This window comes from Colias croceus, chromosome 23 (genome assembly GCF_905220415.1).
Source record: "Colias croceus chromosome 23, ilColCroc2.1".
NCBI classification, from domain to species: Eukaryota; Metazoa; Arthropoda; class Insecta; order Lepidoptera; family Pieridae; genus Colias; species Colias croceus.
The window spans coordinates 1,602,045-1,617,502 of NC_059559.1; the positions used below are offsets into that span (position 1 = coordinate 1,602,045).

The window sequence follows — 15,458 nt, forward strand, 5'->3', positions numbered from 1 at the left end:
ATTGGAAATATTACTGCTATTAACAAAATAAACTGCTGGTAACATAATTAAGGGCTTGGATAAAATCATAAAACTTATTCGTCGAATAATGTATAAAACTACCATTTTAAAAACGTATTCTAATTGCCCGTATTTGACAGTTTACGTGACATTTTAATATTATCGTGTAATACTTTATTGGACGGATACATTTTATCCAAGCATTGAAAAATCGGCCCTAAAAAAAAAAATCCTAGAATAATTTATCCCCTTCTTTAGCAGGAAGAAATTGCCTCGTTGAATAAAACGATACTTTTTTCAGTAAAATAGTTACGTCTCAATATTTTTAACTATCAATTTATATTTTATATTTTATTTATTTTTTTGTATTAAATCTCAGATCGCGAACGCAGCAGCAGGAAAGACAAAAAGGAGAAGGATAGGGACAAGGATAAGGAAAAGGAGAAGGAGAAAGAGAAAGATAAAGACAAGGAGAAGGAGCCAAAGAAAGATAAGAAGAAAGATAAGAGCGAGGTAAGTGGTGAAAAAATAGAATTGTCAATAAAATGTATGATCCTATTTTTTATACTTAGTATCGATTTTAGTATAAAAAATATATTCTATTGTATTTATTGCAATTTAAATAGTTTAAATTTTATTTTTCTTTCAATATATTACGAAGCGTGAGTAGATTTTTAATTTAAATTTAATATTTATATATTTTTTTCGATTCTTAATAACTTAGGTTCTGAAGTTTTTTATCGATAGCCTAAGTCGTAACTATTTGTGATTAATTTCATTGGTATTTTATCTCTTTCATTCGTACGTACGTTGACTTAAGAGTAAAAGAGATAATACTACTAATAGTTTTACTTCGACCTAAGAAACGTACAAAATTATTATTTTTTAAATTTTTGAAATTGAAATATTGACGATTGAATTAACGTAATAGCGTTGAGTAAACTGAAGTCTGAATGAATTATCTTTAAAAGCAAATTAAATTATAACGCATTTCAATAAAGAAACGAATCTTAAATGGCGGCACTTATCATTTCCTCTCGCTTACACACGGCCGTACGGCATGCAAAAAAAATAGGGAAAAGTAAAATCACTAAAATGTATTTGATTTTCCCTTTAATAGTTTTTATCATAAATGTACAATGACAATTATGTATTTGCGATAGTAAATAATGTTTTATTGGAATTTAACAAAATATGTTCTTTGGGAAAAGTTGTTCAGTTTTAGGCTCATTTCAAGTGTTATGAGGATTTTGTTGCATTCTGTATACGTAAATATGTAAATTCATATAAATACACAAATACCATAACAAAGAAGTTTATCAACAAACAATTTGAAATAATTAATATAATAATTATCCATTTACGTTATTTTTATTTTCTTTTTTGCTGACCCTACCATGTCAGTGTCAGCTTTGGCCGCCATAGAAGATTCGTCTCTTTAATGAAACTATACATTTTAATTTTAATTATTATTTATTTCAAAACATGCATTCGTACAACATGCTTTATTCGTGCATTTTTATTTTGACTACCATAAAAATATGAAATGAATAAAGCCTATAATTAAAAACTAATTTGACTCAAGTGTGCATAGAAAATGTATGAAAGAAACGACTAATAGCTCTATATTATATAACTCTTAGCTCATACCTTTATATATTAGTGCTGATTTACACAGGGTCAGTAACTGACTACAAATTCAAGGCAAATCAGTGCTGACCCAAAAAAAACCCTGTGTAAACAGATTTGAAGTCAGTACAGAGGCTTGAAGTCAATGTAAACAGTTAACAGCGCCAATTTCGGCGCCGCGACTGACTTGTCTACTGACCCTGTGTAAATCAGCACTTATGCGTGAATTTGTTCGAGACATTCAATGTAGGGAAAATCTAAAAGACTTTTAGGCCAGTGCCACATTACTTTTGGGATTAAATTTCTTTCAACGAACAATCATAATCATCCTAAAAATATCACGGAACTGAGGGATTATATTCAGATTGTTCACAATTTTCTCTTGTTCTTTCTCTAAAATTTCTCTCAGGTTAATGTTCACTTTACTATCTGTGTATTGTCTGTTTGTTTAATGACACTACAACAGTTACAAATCAAAATATTCTACGTGATTTTTGACATCTATTAAAAACTAGCGATCCGCCCCGGCTTCGCCCGTGGTACATATTTCGCAATAAAACGTAGTCTATGTCCGTTCTCGGGTATAAATATCTCCATACCAAATTTCATGCAAAATGGTTCAGTAGTTTAGGCGTGATTGAGTAACAGACAGACAGAGTTACTTTCGCATTTATAATATTAGTATGGATGGTAACGGCTGGATTGAAAGACTGTCATTTATACTATTTGCGATATTTTTATGTAAAATAACATTGAGTGGTATCAAAGATGATGATGATGATATATCAAAGACCAAATAAAATTCATCTGATAATAAGAAATAATATATATTGCATCTCTTTTTGTAGCACAGTCTTTCAGTACTATGAGAATGAAAGCTACTGCGAAATATCCTTCTCGCTCTGATAGGCTAATAATATGTGTGAAGGAAAGAGATGGCTCTATATAAATTACTCATTTTGACTCTAAGATTATAACCTTTTTATACGATTTAACTTATTGGTTTATTAAATTATCTTTAACATAACACCGTTAAGCAAATCTGCCACGGACACGAATTATTTATTACGCCGCGTTTGTTCAAATAAAATACAATTTACCTTACTTTGCGCGTGTGTTTGTGTGTGTGTGCGTGAGCAGCCACCGACTGTCATAATCTGCGGGGGGTCAGTGACCCGCGCGAAATGAAAAAAAAAAACAAGTGTGAATAGAAAGGAAAAAATAGCTACAGACTAAAAAAAAGTCACGGTTTTACAGTTTACAGAATGAGGGACTAAAGGAGCGACGGTGAGATAAACGTTCCGTATACACGCTCGGTGGGCTTGCACAAACTTGCTTTGCGTACATTTATATGCAGTTTTCGTGTAGAATGGACTGAGCGTCAAAAAATTTTGTATGGGATAGTGTTTTGAATCTAGCTATAATAGAACTTTATCCGTCTTATTACAAACCGGGTCTAAAACGTATTAAAACCATCGTCTAAGTAAAAGTCTTATTACAGAACATTTTTAGCGTTAAACCATAGATAAAGAAAAGTTTAACCATGGCTTTATAATTTGGGATTAAACTAGGTTTATTTAACTTTTTGTAATAAGACGGTATAGCGTCATTTCACACAATCAGTCTATTCTATACCTATCGACCATTTTTCGCTTGACGTTACGACGTTAGTTTGTGCAAACTTTACGCACGGGGGGCGTGTAGTCGGATCACAACAGCGAGCCTACATCGGACACCCGCAGACTATGACAGGCGCCAAAGGCTCGGCCACATCTATACGTTAACATATACACGACCACGGGTTACCGTGACGTCATAAAGCAGTAATAATTCCAGTATGGTAAAGTGATGGTCCCAGACGAGCTGCCTAGCGCTGTTTCTGTTCTAAACTGGAGTTAATACGCCTTTTAAACGTCACGGTAACGCTCGATGTGACCGCAGCCTTGCGTACTAACATGAATGTGTTACGTTCCCAATGATTCGACCGCTAGCTTCTTAAACACTGCAATGCGAATGTTGTGCGTAATTGACAATATGCAAAATTAACGTTCGTCTTAGGTGCGCCACGTGTCCGATGCAGGTTCGCTAACGCGTCTGGTATTTTGTTCGTCTCCCGTCCGTGTGTCTCAACCAAAAACGCTCCTTTTGTCCCGCAGAAACAGGAGCCGACTGAGGACGAGAAGAAACAACCGACGCCGCCTCCAGACCAGTGGGCGGAGATACTCGGCATACCCGGCGAAGACGACTCGAAGTCTGACTCCAAGTCCGACACCAAGTCGAAGCCGTCTGACAGGAGCGAGGAGTCGTCTGACAACCCCGTCTCCCCGAAACAGTTGCGATCCTCGAAAAAAGAAGCCCCCACACCAGAAAAGAAGTCCCCCCTGAAATCTCCACTCGCTTCACCCCTGAAGAAACGGAAACAGGACTTCAAGTCGCCGGAACCGGAAGTGAAGGGCAAGAAGAAAACGGAAAAGACTGAGAAGCGGAAACGGAAGTCGGAGAAAGAATAGTGTTTGCTGAAGGTGTTCTGCAGGCGGGCGACGTACAGGCGATGGAGGAACTATTAAATGGTTGTGAAGTGTATAGATAGTGACTTAGTGTGGAGTGGTTCTCGTATTGATCATTGTGGGGGTTTAGATTGGTGATGCGTGGATTGAATAGAAAAGTTTGAGCGCTCTTTTTCCAAAAATAGGACGGTATAAATAGGTCATAACTTGTGTACTACTACGCCCTTTTTTGGTAGATAGAAATCGGTATAGTACAGAGTGTGCAGAATTTTTACTACTCGTTTGTCAGAAAAATGAAGGTCGTTATTGCAGGGTGTTCATAATTTGCTTGCACTTAACGCTCGTTTTTGTAAGAAGACAAGAGGTTATGTACTACAACATGTTCTTAGTAAGATTTGTGGTGTTAAAGCACTTATTTTAATAAAAAAAAAAAAAAAATCATTTATTGATCAATTTGTGGGTTAGGTACAAACATGTAACATTTGGACCCCAAACTAGGACAGCCTGTATTTTGGGGTCCACCTTCCTTAATGACACAATAATAACAAAACTATAGCATAATATTAACTTAAATAATGATTAAATGGTCAAAAGTTTTATATATCAAGGACATTACTATGTTATTTCCAGCCTAATTCGCGCGAAGTCGCTGTCGTGTTTCCACACTGGATGTAATACTGCTTTAAGACATCGTGGTAGGCTGTATACTGATTTTTCGGTTATTTACTATTGATGTATAATAATTTTTTAACCATATAAATAATTTTCGATTGAGCAAGAACTGAAAGTGACACGCATCTACCAATTTAAATCTTTGAAAGAGTGTATACAGACAATATTACCAGTAACTCAAATATAAACCGATCCAATAAATGATTGAATTAAAAGAAATGTCATTCGATTATTTTATGACACATTATGTAATATAACGAACCGCCTTATAACGTAGTTTCTATTTAAGGCAATTGACAACTTAATCTGTGAATATAGTGCGCTCTCTTTCTATCAAACGGACATTATTACATGTGCGAGAGAGACGACATGATTTCTACCCGGACTTACAAAATGACCAAAAGTGTACTGTAAAAACGAAAGTGTAAATAATCGCAAGTACTATAACTATAATACTGGACCCTCAGGGAGCGCGTGATCGTAGTTTAAAGTCCAGGGACGCCTCTCCACCCTTAGCTGCTCACAATATGTTGCCCCCTTGTCGCACTATTGCAGCGACTTATTTCGGGGGCCCATACAGTGAGAGGGCGAGTCACCACCTGCCAACATATTTTTACTTTCTTTTAGTAGAAAGGCAGGTGCCATAGTTTCCAATAGTCCCCAAATACCGGCCCATTTAACATCCCACTCCATAGCCCAGTTTATTTTGTTTATCCATATTCCAAAATAGTCCTACATCGGCCGCGGACTGCCTAGGACTGTATCTCTATAGTGCAGCCATGGGCAGGCTGTGGCTGGTGTCCCACAACACAGTAAAGTTCTCTAAAGGGCCTCTGCGTGTTGGATCCGTGTCCCCACGTAAGCCTTCCAAAGGACCGGGTACCTTCCTTATGATGGTACCCGAGTATTATGGATTGATAATATTTAATATTACTACATGAGTATAGAAATAGTACAGAGACTTTCATAAAACTGCGCGAATCGGTTCCACAATTATAGGGTATTTCATTAAACATCGGTCGATGTTGGAGGCCTGTAGTGGCCATCTCGTTTAAGTGACTTCTATAAAAAATAGCGTGTGTGCCGAGCACACGTGTCAGAAGTGAAACCTCTTTGGCAAGATTCAAAGATAACATAATTTATGCCTTACCATGACGTGACGGTATTACCATGACGCGACTTTGAAATTTTACTCTCGACGCGCCTTAAGAAGTTTCACTTTAAAAATATATCATAATTCAATCATCTAAATTATTACAATAAATAAGTAAATAAATTGTTTTTACTGTGTAATAACGAAAATTGTTTTTTTTTTCTCTACTATTTTGTCTGAATGTTGCACGTCCTTAAGAAGTTTCGTCTCTGTACTGTTTATCTACTCATGTCATAGTATGTACTTCTAAAGTATCTTCCACGTTGGTTGTAAGTGACCAATATGTAAATTATATATGTACTATATAGGAGTGTGTAATTATAATGTAGTTTTTAAGATATATACTAAGTTATATGTAATGTTTAGTGTTAAATTTAGTGTAAACGGTTCGCACTCAAAACTATTTTTCATAGAGCAAAGCATTGTATGAACGCATTTTTTATCCATATTCTTTCTTTGTTGACTTTAACACAGATTCTGTTTGATGAATTAAATGTCAAATCTACTTGACATGTCGAACTTTGACATAATTACGTCAAACGTTTTGACATAACAATTTGAAACCGTTTAACAAGTGTTTATTCGTGCGAATCACAGGTTCGTGCTGTTATTCGCATTACAAGGTTTTTTGTGTTTTTTTTTTTTCAAATATCACTATACACAGATACAAGCAGTAGGGAGACTTCATACAATACGTTCGTAATGGCTCACGCACACAAGCAAGCGTGTTAACGAGAATCGTAAGGGTATTATCACAATCTAAATCTATACTAATATTATAAAGCTGAAGAGTTTGTTTGTTTGTTTGAACGCGCTAATGTCAGGAACTACTGGTCCGATTTGAAAATTATTTCGGTGTTAGATAACCAATTTATCAAGGAAGGCTATAGGCTACATATCATTACGCTAAGAGCAACAGTAGCGAAGTCACGCGGGTGAAATCGCGCGGAGCAGCTAGTAAATTATATACTAAAACCTTCCTCTTGAATCACTCTATCTATTAAAAAAACCCCATCAAAATCCGTTGCGTAGTTTTGAAGATTTAAACATACAAAGGGATATAGGGACAGAGAAAGCGACTTTGCTTTATACTATGTAGTATATAAGAATACCCTTACGATCTCGCGCTTGCTTGTGTGCGTGAGCCTTATCGAACGTGTTGTATGAAGTTTCCCTACTGCTTGTATCTGTGTATGTGATAATATTGTCTTGTTTGACTATATAGGATGTTGTTTAATAGACTAGGTAATTTTATATTGACTATTTCAAAACAAAACTGAATTTTATAAATAAAAAAATTTGGTTTCTTTTTTAATTATTGACTTGAGGCAATAGTTCTTGTTTTTTATTTAATGTTTATATATTTATTTTTGTATTCCTATCGTTATTTTTAAAACGAATGTCATTTTTTTTTCTTCAAAATATATCAATCTAAACTTATGCTACGTTTAATGTGTATTAACTTATGAATTTAAAGTCACACTTAGGTGGGTTAGGTTTTCTTTATACAGGGTTACTTGTAAAACACCGGCAACCTCGCAGCACAAGATAGCTAACATCATAAGCAACAACATTTGTTCTAAGACTTTTGATAATTTGTTAGATTTTATTTTCATACAAAAATAAATATTCATTTAATTTTCCGTTTGAATATTATAAACTCTACGCGCATCCCAAAAATTACGTAAACAAGAAGCGAACGACAGGGGGAAGGTGGTGCCGCGTCGACCATCCGATAATGAATAGAACAAAAGTGCTTGTGTGACGTGTGACGTTTCAAAAGTGCTTCTCGAAGAAGTCTAATTGAATAAATAAATGTTTGAGTTTGAGTTTGAAACATAGACTTACAAATGTTAGGAGAGTACAATAAAAGTTTAAAAAATCATTTAAAAATAATTTATTGCGTTATGCCAAAAGTCGTAGAACAAATGTTGTTACTTATGATGTTAGCTATCTTGTCCTACGAGGCTGCTGGTGTTTTTCAAGTAACCCTGTATACGAAAAAAAAAGTAAATTTTCTCTATTGTTTGAGTATTTTTAATTTTCGTACTATTTATGGCCTTGTAATATAATATGAATATTAAAACATTTTTTTACGGAAAATATTGTGAAGTGTGGCATGTAAGGTAAAATAAAATTTGTATAATTATTTTTTTCTTTTGACAACCTTTACTCATTTACATTAGGTTTAAGATACAACTATGCCACTATAATATATCGTATATGTAATATATTTAGAATTTGTTTGGTTTTTAATTAAAATATGTTTCTTTTTTATTTGATTTTTTATTCATTATCATTTATTAATGATTTGCAAATCTTAATGATCGCATAGTATTTTAATTATTCTTATAATTAAAAAATATTATAACCACTTTTTTACTTTTATGTGGCTATTAAAAACGGCAAAGCACAATTTGATTGTTTTTATGTTAAGATAGGTGTATGTTTATTAATTAACTTTAAACTAAAAAAGAGCTTAATGTATTAATTAAAATTAATATAATTCGTTCTAAAATTAAGAAAAACAAGTAAGGTTATCTTTCTCAATTATCGCACTGTGCTAGAAAGAGACGAAATATAGACGTAATTTTAATATGATTGTTGTGAAAACAGTAATAATAATAAGACATGTGGATAGTACTGTTTCTTTCTTACATATTCACATTTCAGTGTGCTAGAGAGAGATCGATATATTTGGTATTGTTGTTTAAATAAAGGAAAAATGTGTGTTGTTTCTTTCTAACATATCCAAATCTTACTATGCTAGAGCGAGATAGACTGTTTCAACATGCTCTATTAAGTCTTGTACATTGGAATAATTGAATTGTTGGAAAATATTATATTTGAGGCCCCTTGAAGTGCAAATTAATATAAATACAAAATTAAGCCAAAAACTGTAGAAATATGTTTGTAAAACAAAATATCTAATATCTATACCTTTTTAGATTTAAGTAACACATATATCGGTAAATTTCTTTGTAAATAAAGGACGGATACTGTGAAGTTGATTATGTTTGATGTAAAGCTAGTTGTCTCTTTCTGACGCTTGCAAATAGTCATCGTTATAGCGAGATGCAATATAGTCGTATTCCAGTACGAAAAAATGTATTTTAAGGTAGCAGGTTCACAATTTCTAATGTTGTCTTCCAATCTCAAAATTGGAAATTTTAATATGACAACATAAATGATTTTTTTGAAATTAAGTAGGTAGCTATAAAATTGATTTGCAGTGTACATTTTTTATAACTACCTAATGCAGTACATTATGATTGATCAAATTAATAAAATATGCAATACTAGCGCCGCACCCGGCTTCACCTGTGGTATATAAATAAAATTGTATAACATAACTAGCTTACCGCCCGCGGCTTCGCCCGCTTTCTCTAAAACGATTTGAAATTTAAACTATCCTATCTCTCAAGTTGGATCGAACTGCACATGGTGTGCGAATTTTATTATAATCGGTTAAGTGGTTTAGGAGTCCATTGAAGACAAACATTGTGACACGAGATTTATATATATTAAGAAAGATATAGCAATGGGATGACATACTTTGATACGCTTTACTCGAAGATTTATATTGTTTTTATTTGATAAGACTTTTTTTATGAGTACACATATTCAGAACATGCTAAGTCACAAAGATATACATATTTTTATTTAGCACTAGCTACCCGCTCGCGGCTTCGCCAGCTTTGTCTAAAACCTAATAAATTATATACTAAAACCTTTCCCGAGAATCGGTCTATCTATTAAAAAAACTGCATCAAAACCGTTGCATAGTTTTAAAGATAGCATACATAGGGTCAGATAAGCGACTATGTTTTACTTTTATACTATGCAGTGATCCTACAAAATTGTATTTTAAACTTTATTTTATACACAACAAGATCTATTTTACATAATCACTTTCACAGTATCTGTCCACTTATAATAGTGTTGTATTTGTAATAATTGTGAAAATAAATGATATGATTGTATGTTTTGTTATTTTACTCCATTTTAATATTGAAACATTTAAAACTTTCTTTAGTAATTAACCTTGGGAAGAAATGGGTGATTTTAATAGACCAAGAAAATTACTAAAATTAGCAGAAATAAATCGTTTAATGAAATGTTATGTAGAGAATTTTCGTAAAAGTAACTGTACCGAATGCTATTTCTGCAGGTTTTAGACTAAAAATTTAAAAGGGTCCTCTGGTCGCCCCCTACACCCTGAGCTCACCCCCCGCGCATGAGGACTTTCGATATGATCAACTGGATATATCAAGGAATAACTGTAGCGATTTTAAAAACTACATGAATTATTTCCGCTAATAGCCCATTTTTGGCTTAATTTTCTAGGGTTATAAAATATTATTAAAGCATTTCCAAAAAGTCAAGTAAATTTTGAGCAATGAACACATTAGTGTGGAATTTAATGTTTATCATTCATAATTAAATGTTGCCATCAGTAGACTAAAATCTTGATAAATAATACATAGTTTTCCCGACGTAGTTAACAGACTACTGGGGCCGTATCATGACCTCTTATTTCCAGACAGTTTACGCCGTGAATTGAAATTACTGGCAAATTCATATAATATACAAGCTGTGCCCCGCGGTTTCACCCACATTGCTCCGCTCCTGTTGGTCTTAAGATTATGATATATAGCCTATAGCCTACCTCGATAAATGGGCTATCTAACACCGAAAGAATTTATCAAATAGGACCAGTAGTTCCTGAGATTAGCTCGTTCAAACAAACAAACTCTTCAGCTTTATAATATTAGTACCTATAGATTATTGTATAGGTAGATTTATTTGTTTACCATGACTGGTTTTTGCGATCATAATATGATTTTGCCAGTCATTTTAATTCACGGCGTAAACTGTCTTGAAATAAGAGGTACGTAATACGGCCTCTGTTCTATATCAAATTGATAACTTTAAAGATTTGTTGTTTGTTCCAAAAGTGCAAGATCATATTCCGTCTGATTTATGATTTTAGAGTCCCATTTTACCATAAATCTTATTACAACTTGATATCACCCCTTTTTCAAATCTTGCAATTTTTTATTTTATTTTTGCTTATTGAAATAATAACGTTAAACGTGAACGTTAACGTGAACGTGAACGTTAAACGTGAACTCTATGATATTTCAAGAGGAAACGTGTGCAATGCAGAGACACACCCCGGACACTCCATACAAAATTATCGTTTTGACAGTCACACTGTAGAGACTGCAAATGTGTGTGTTAACGCTTTATGGTTGGCACATTTTTGACTAGTGTAAAAAAAAATTCGCGTTTTTCTGATGAAATACATCCGTAAACAGCACAATATCTAACCATTTTCTACGAAAAACGATAATCACAAATCCAAAATAATAAAATTACTTTAAGTCAGTTTGATTAATGTTGTCAATCTTCGTTGCGTATCGTCCTGTAGAAAAATATGGACTATTTTATGTCTGATCGTGCGGGGTGAGGTAAGTGTTTAATTTTGGCGGGAGGCGGAGAGTGTCCGTTCTGTAGCGTTTAGCTACTATTATGTATTCTATGCCGCAATGTGCATACAATAGTGATTGGCACATTCTCAGAATATTTGAGAATATTTGACACAGAATTTCAGATGCAAAATTCTGTATAAGAACCATAATATTTAAAAATGGTTCTCAGAGAGAATTTCAGATGCCAAGCTGTTATAAAAAAAGAGCGAGTGTGCACAGAAGTGAAACTTCTTTGGCAACATTCCCAAAATCCCATTACTCCATGACGTGACGGTATTGCCATGACGCGACCTTGAAATTTTACTCTAAACGCGCCTCAAGAAGTTTCACTTCAAAATTATATTCATCGAATGCTAAAAAAGCAGGAGGAGCAACCAAAGACGGAGGGCGAGCCGGGCGAGGAGGAGCCGGCGAAGGAAGACGACGAGGAGAAGGAGAGAGAGAAGGAGAGGGAGCTGCGCGCGCAGGCGTCTATCAAGGAGAGAGAGAAGCAGGTGCAGAAGGCGCTCGCCACCAGCCTGCGGGACCGCGACAAGGAGAGGGAGTTCCACAAGCGGGACGAGGCGATGCAGGTGAGAAGGGGGAAGGGGAAGGGAGAGGAGAAGGAGGGGGTAGGTGCAGAAGGAGCTAGCTACGAAGGGTGGGGAGTAAGGGACAAACATTTCTTTATTCCATTTGATTTCGTCTAGATGCATTTGGGAATCGTCATAACATAATGACGATTGGTGAGGAAACCAGTTTTTAACGAAAATAACTGGCAAGAAACTCTGTAGTTGCTACTTAAAATCATGTCAATTTTATAATTAAATTTTACATTGTAATGATGCTATAAAACTGTCCTGTGGTTCTTAAGCGACAAAAGTTTTAATTCTATTTCAATTCAAACTTTGTACACGTATCAAGGAACAGTGACAATACAATAGTTTCATGAGTTTATCTTATATTAATTATTTTATACAACGTAGTGTTATAGTTAGATAATTTATAATGGTTTGCAGCACTTCAACGCCCTACAAGCGGACCTCGTCAGGAATCCGGACCTGACGTGGCGCGAGGCGAAGAAGCAACTGAAGAAGGACCACAGATACAGTCTAGCTGACGACCTCAGCAAGGAGGATAAGGTTTGTTATTGATTTTTATTAAAAAAAAATGAAATATGCAAAAGGGTGTCCCTTTTTTATCTAACTTTACTCTCTAATTTTACACTTTATTTTTATTCAAATGAATTTTGTTAAAAACTAGTCATTCAAAATTTGTTTAAGTTTCAAAAATCTTGCCAGGCATTCAACGTCTAGTCCTAGTGGACTGTACATATTTTTGAAGATATCTCGTCTTCATTTTCTCATTTTTACTTTTAACATGACTTAAGTTCGGTTTTTTGAAGTGAAACTTCTTTATCGGGGTTGGAAAAAAATTTAGTGTAACATTTTTTCGTTACGCGTGACATTTTTCCGGTACGCGCCATCTTTTTCTTATCCCTATAGCGACGAGCGTTTTAGGTTAACTTTTGAACTACCGCACGAGCCGAGCGAGCGAAGCGAGCGAGTCGCAGCAGCGGCCGGCGTAAATATTTAAATAGGTAGCGAGGAGCGAAGCGACGAGCGTGTTAGGTTAAAGTATTTCTGTAAAATTGCATATTGTAAATTATTTTTTGATAATAAGGTCATAAAGAAGTTTCACTTCTTACGTGTGTACACTAGTACACGCACACATTTTTTTTTGGAGAGGAGAAGAGAGACGTAAGACAGCCCGTCTTACGTCTCTCTTTTCTCTCATATATTCTTCTTAAAAGTCTGACTTACCTTTGTTTCTCCATAATGGGCTGTTTTTACCCGGCTATGATTTCGACTTGTATGTTTATTTACTAATTTCTTGCCTTTTTTTTGATCTCGTCACGTATTTATTCCAGGAGCGTTTGTTCAACCAGCACATCAGCGCGCTATCGCACAAGCGGCGCGACAAGCTGCGCGCGCTGCTCGACGAGCTCGGCACCGCGTGCACCGCGCACTGGCGCGACGTGCGCAAGCAGCTCGCGCAGCACGCGGCCGCGCCCGCCTACCGGAGCGCGCAGCAGGTGTGTGTGTGTGTGTGTGTGTGTGTGTGTGTGTGTGTGTGTGTGTGTGTGTGTGCACCGCGCACTGGCGCGACGTGCGCAAGCAGCTCGCGCAGCACGCGGCCGCGCCCGCCTACCGGAGCGCGCAGCAGGTGTGTGTGTGTGTGTGTGTGTGTGTGTGTGTGTGTGTGTGTGTGCACCGCGCACTGGCGCGACGTGCGCAAGCAGCTCGCGCAGCACGCGGCCGCGCCCGCCTACCGGAGCGCGCAGCAGGTGTGTGTGTGTGTGTGTGTGTGTGTGTGTGTGTGTGTGTGTGTGTGTGTGTGCACCGCGCACTGGCGCGACGTGCGCAAGCAGCTCGCGCAGCACGCGGCCGCGCCCGCCTACCGGAGCGCGCAGCAGGTGTGTGTGTGTGTGTGTGTGTGTGTGTGTGTGTGCACCGCGCACTGGCGCGACGTGCGCAAGCAGCTCGCGCAGCACGCGGCCGCGCCCGCCTACCGGAGCGCGCAGCAGGTGTGTGTGTGTGTGTGTGTGTGTGTGTGTGTGTGTGTGTGTGTGTGTGTGTGCACCGCGCACTGGCGCGACGTGCGCAAGCAGCTCGCGCAGCACGCGGCCGCGCCCGCCTACCGGAGCGCGCAGCAGGTGTGTGTGTGTGTGTGTGTGTGTGTGTGTGTGTGTGCACCGCGCACTGGCGCGACGTGCGCAAGCAGCTCGCGCAGCACGCGGCCGCGCCCGCCTACCGGAGCGCGCAGCAGGTGTGTGTGTGTGTGTGTGTGTGTGTGTGTGTGTGTGTGTGTGTGTGTGTGTGCACCGCGCACTGGCGCGACGTGCGCAAGCAGCTCGCGCAGCACGCGGCCGCGCCCGCCTACCGGAGCGCGCAGCAGGTGTGTGTGTGTGTGTGTGTGTGTGTGTGTGTGTGTGTGTGTGTGTGTGCACCGCGCACTGGCGCGACGTGCGCAAGCAGCTCGCGCAGCACGCGGCCGCGCCCGCCTACCGGAGCGCGCAGCAGGTGTGTGTGTGTGTGTGTGTGTGTGTGTGTGTGTGTGTGTGTGTGTGTGTGTGTGTGTGTGCACCGCGCACTGGCGCGACGTGCGCAAGCAGCTCGCGCAGCACGCGGCCGCGCCCGCCTACCGGAGCGCGCAGCAGGTGTGTGTGTGTGTGTGTGTGTGTGTGTGTGTGTGTGTGTGTGCACCGCGCACTGGCGCGACGTGCGCAAGCAGCTCGCGCAGCACGCGGCCGCGCCCGCCTACCGGAGCGCGCAGCAGGTGTGTGTGTGTGTGTGTGTGTGTGTGTGTGTGTGTGTGTGTGTGTGTGTGTGTGCACCGCGCACTGGCGCGACGTGCGCAAGCAGCTCGCGCAGCACGCGGCCGCGCCCGCCTACCGGAGCGCGCAGCAGGTGTGTGTGTGTGTGTGTGTGTGTGTGTGTGTGTGTGTGTGTGTGTGCACCGCGCACTGGCGCGACGTGCGCAAGCAGCTCGCGCAGCACGCGGCCGCGCCCGCCTACCGGAGCGCGCAGCAGGTGTGTGTGTGTGTGTGTGTGTGTGTGTGTGTGTGTGTGTGTGTGTGCACCGCGCACTGGCGCGACGTGCGCAAGCAGCTCGCGCAGCACGCGGCCGCGCCCGCCTACCGGAGCGCGCAGCAGGTGTGTGTGTGTGTGTGTGTGTGTGTGTGTGTGTGTGTGTGTGTGTGTGTGTGTGTGTGCACCGCGCACTGGCGCGACGTGCGCAAGCAGCTCGCGCAGCACGCGGCCGCGCCCGCCTACCGGAGCGCGCAGCAGGTGTGTGTGTGTGTGTGTGTGTGTGTGTGTGTGTGTGTGTGTGTGTGTGTGTGTGCACCGCGCACTGGCGCGACGTGCGCAAGCAGCTCGCGCAGCACGCGGCCGCGCCCGCCTACCGGAGCGCGCAGCAGGTGTGTGTGTGTGTGTGTGTGTGTGTGTGTGTGTGTGTGCA

General features: G+C 39.1%; 1 protein-coding gene across 7 annotated transcripts in view; it reads left to right on the forward strand.

The window, feature by feature from the left end:
- LOC123702279 (transcription elongation regulator 1-like) overlaps positions 1 to 15,458 on the forward strand; it is a 60,534-nt gene that overhangs the window by 41,562 nt on the left and 3,514 nt on the right. For 5 of the 7 annotated variants that reach the window (XM_045649976.1, XM_045649977.1, XM_045649978.1 and 2 more), the window contains 4 exons: positions 380 to 513; positions 11,819 to 12,028; positions 12,455 to 12,577; positions 13,366 to 13,530. In XM_045649976.1, coding sequence (XP_045505932.1) covers positions 380 to 513; positions 11,819 to 12,028; positions 12,455 to 12,577; positions 13,366 to 13,530 — 632 coding nt within the window. Of the gene's footprint in view, positions 1 to 379; positions 514 to 3,785; positions 5,485 to 11,818; positions 12,029 to 12,454; positions 12,578 to 13,365; positions 13,531 to 15,458 lie in introns of those variants that run through there. The other 2 variants (XM_045649979.1, XM_045649982.1) reach the window with 2 other exon arrangements.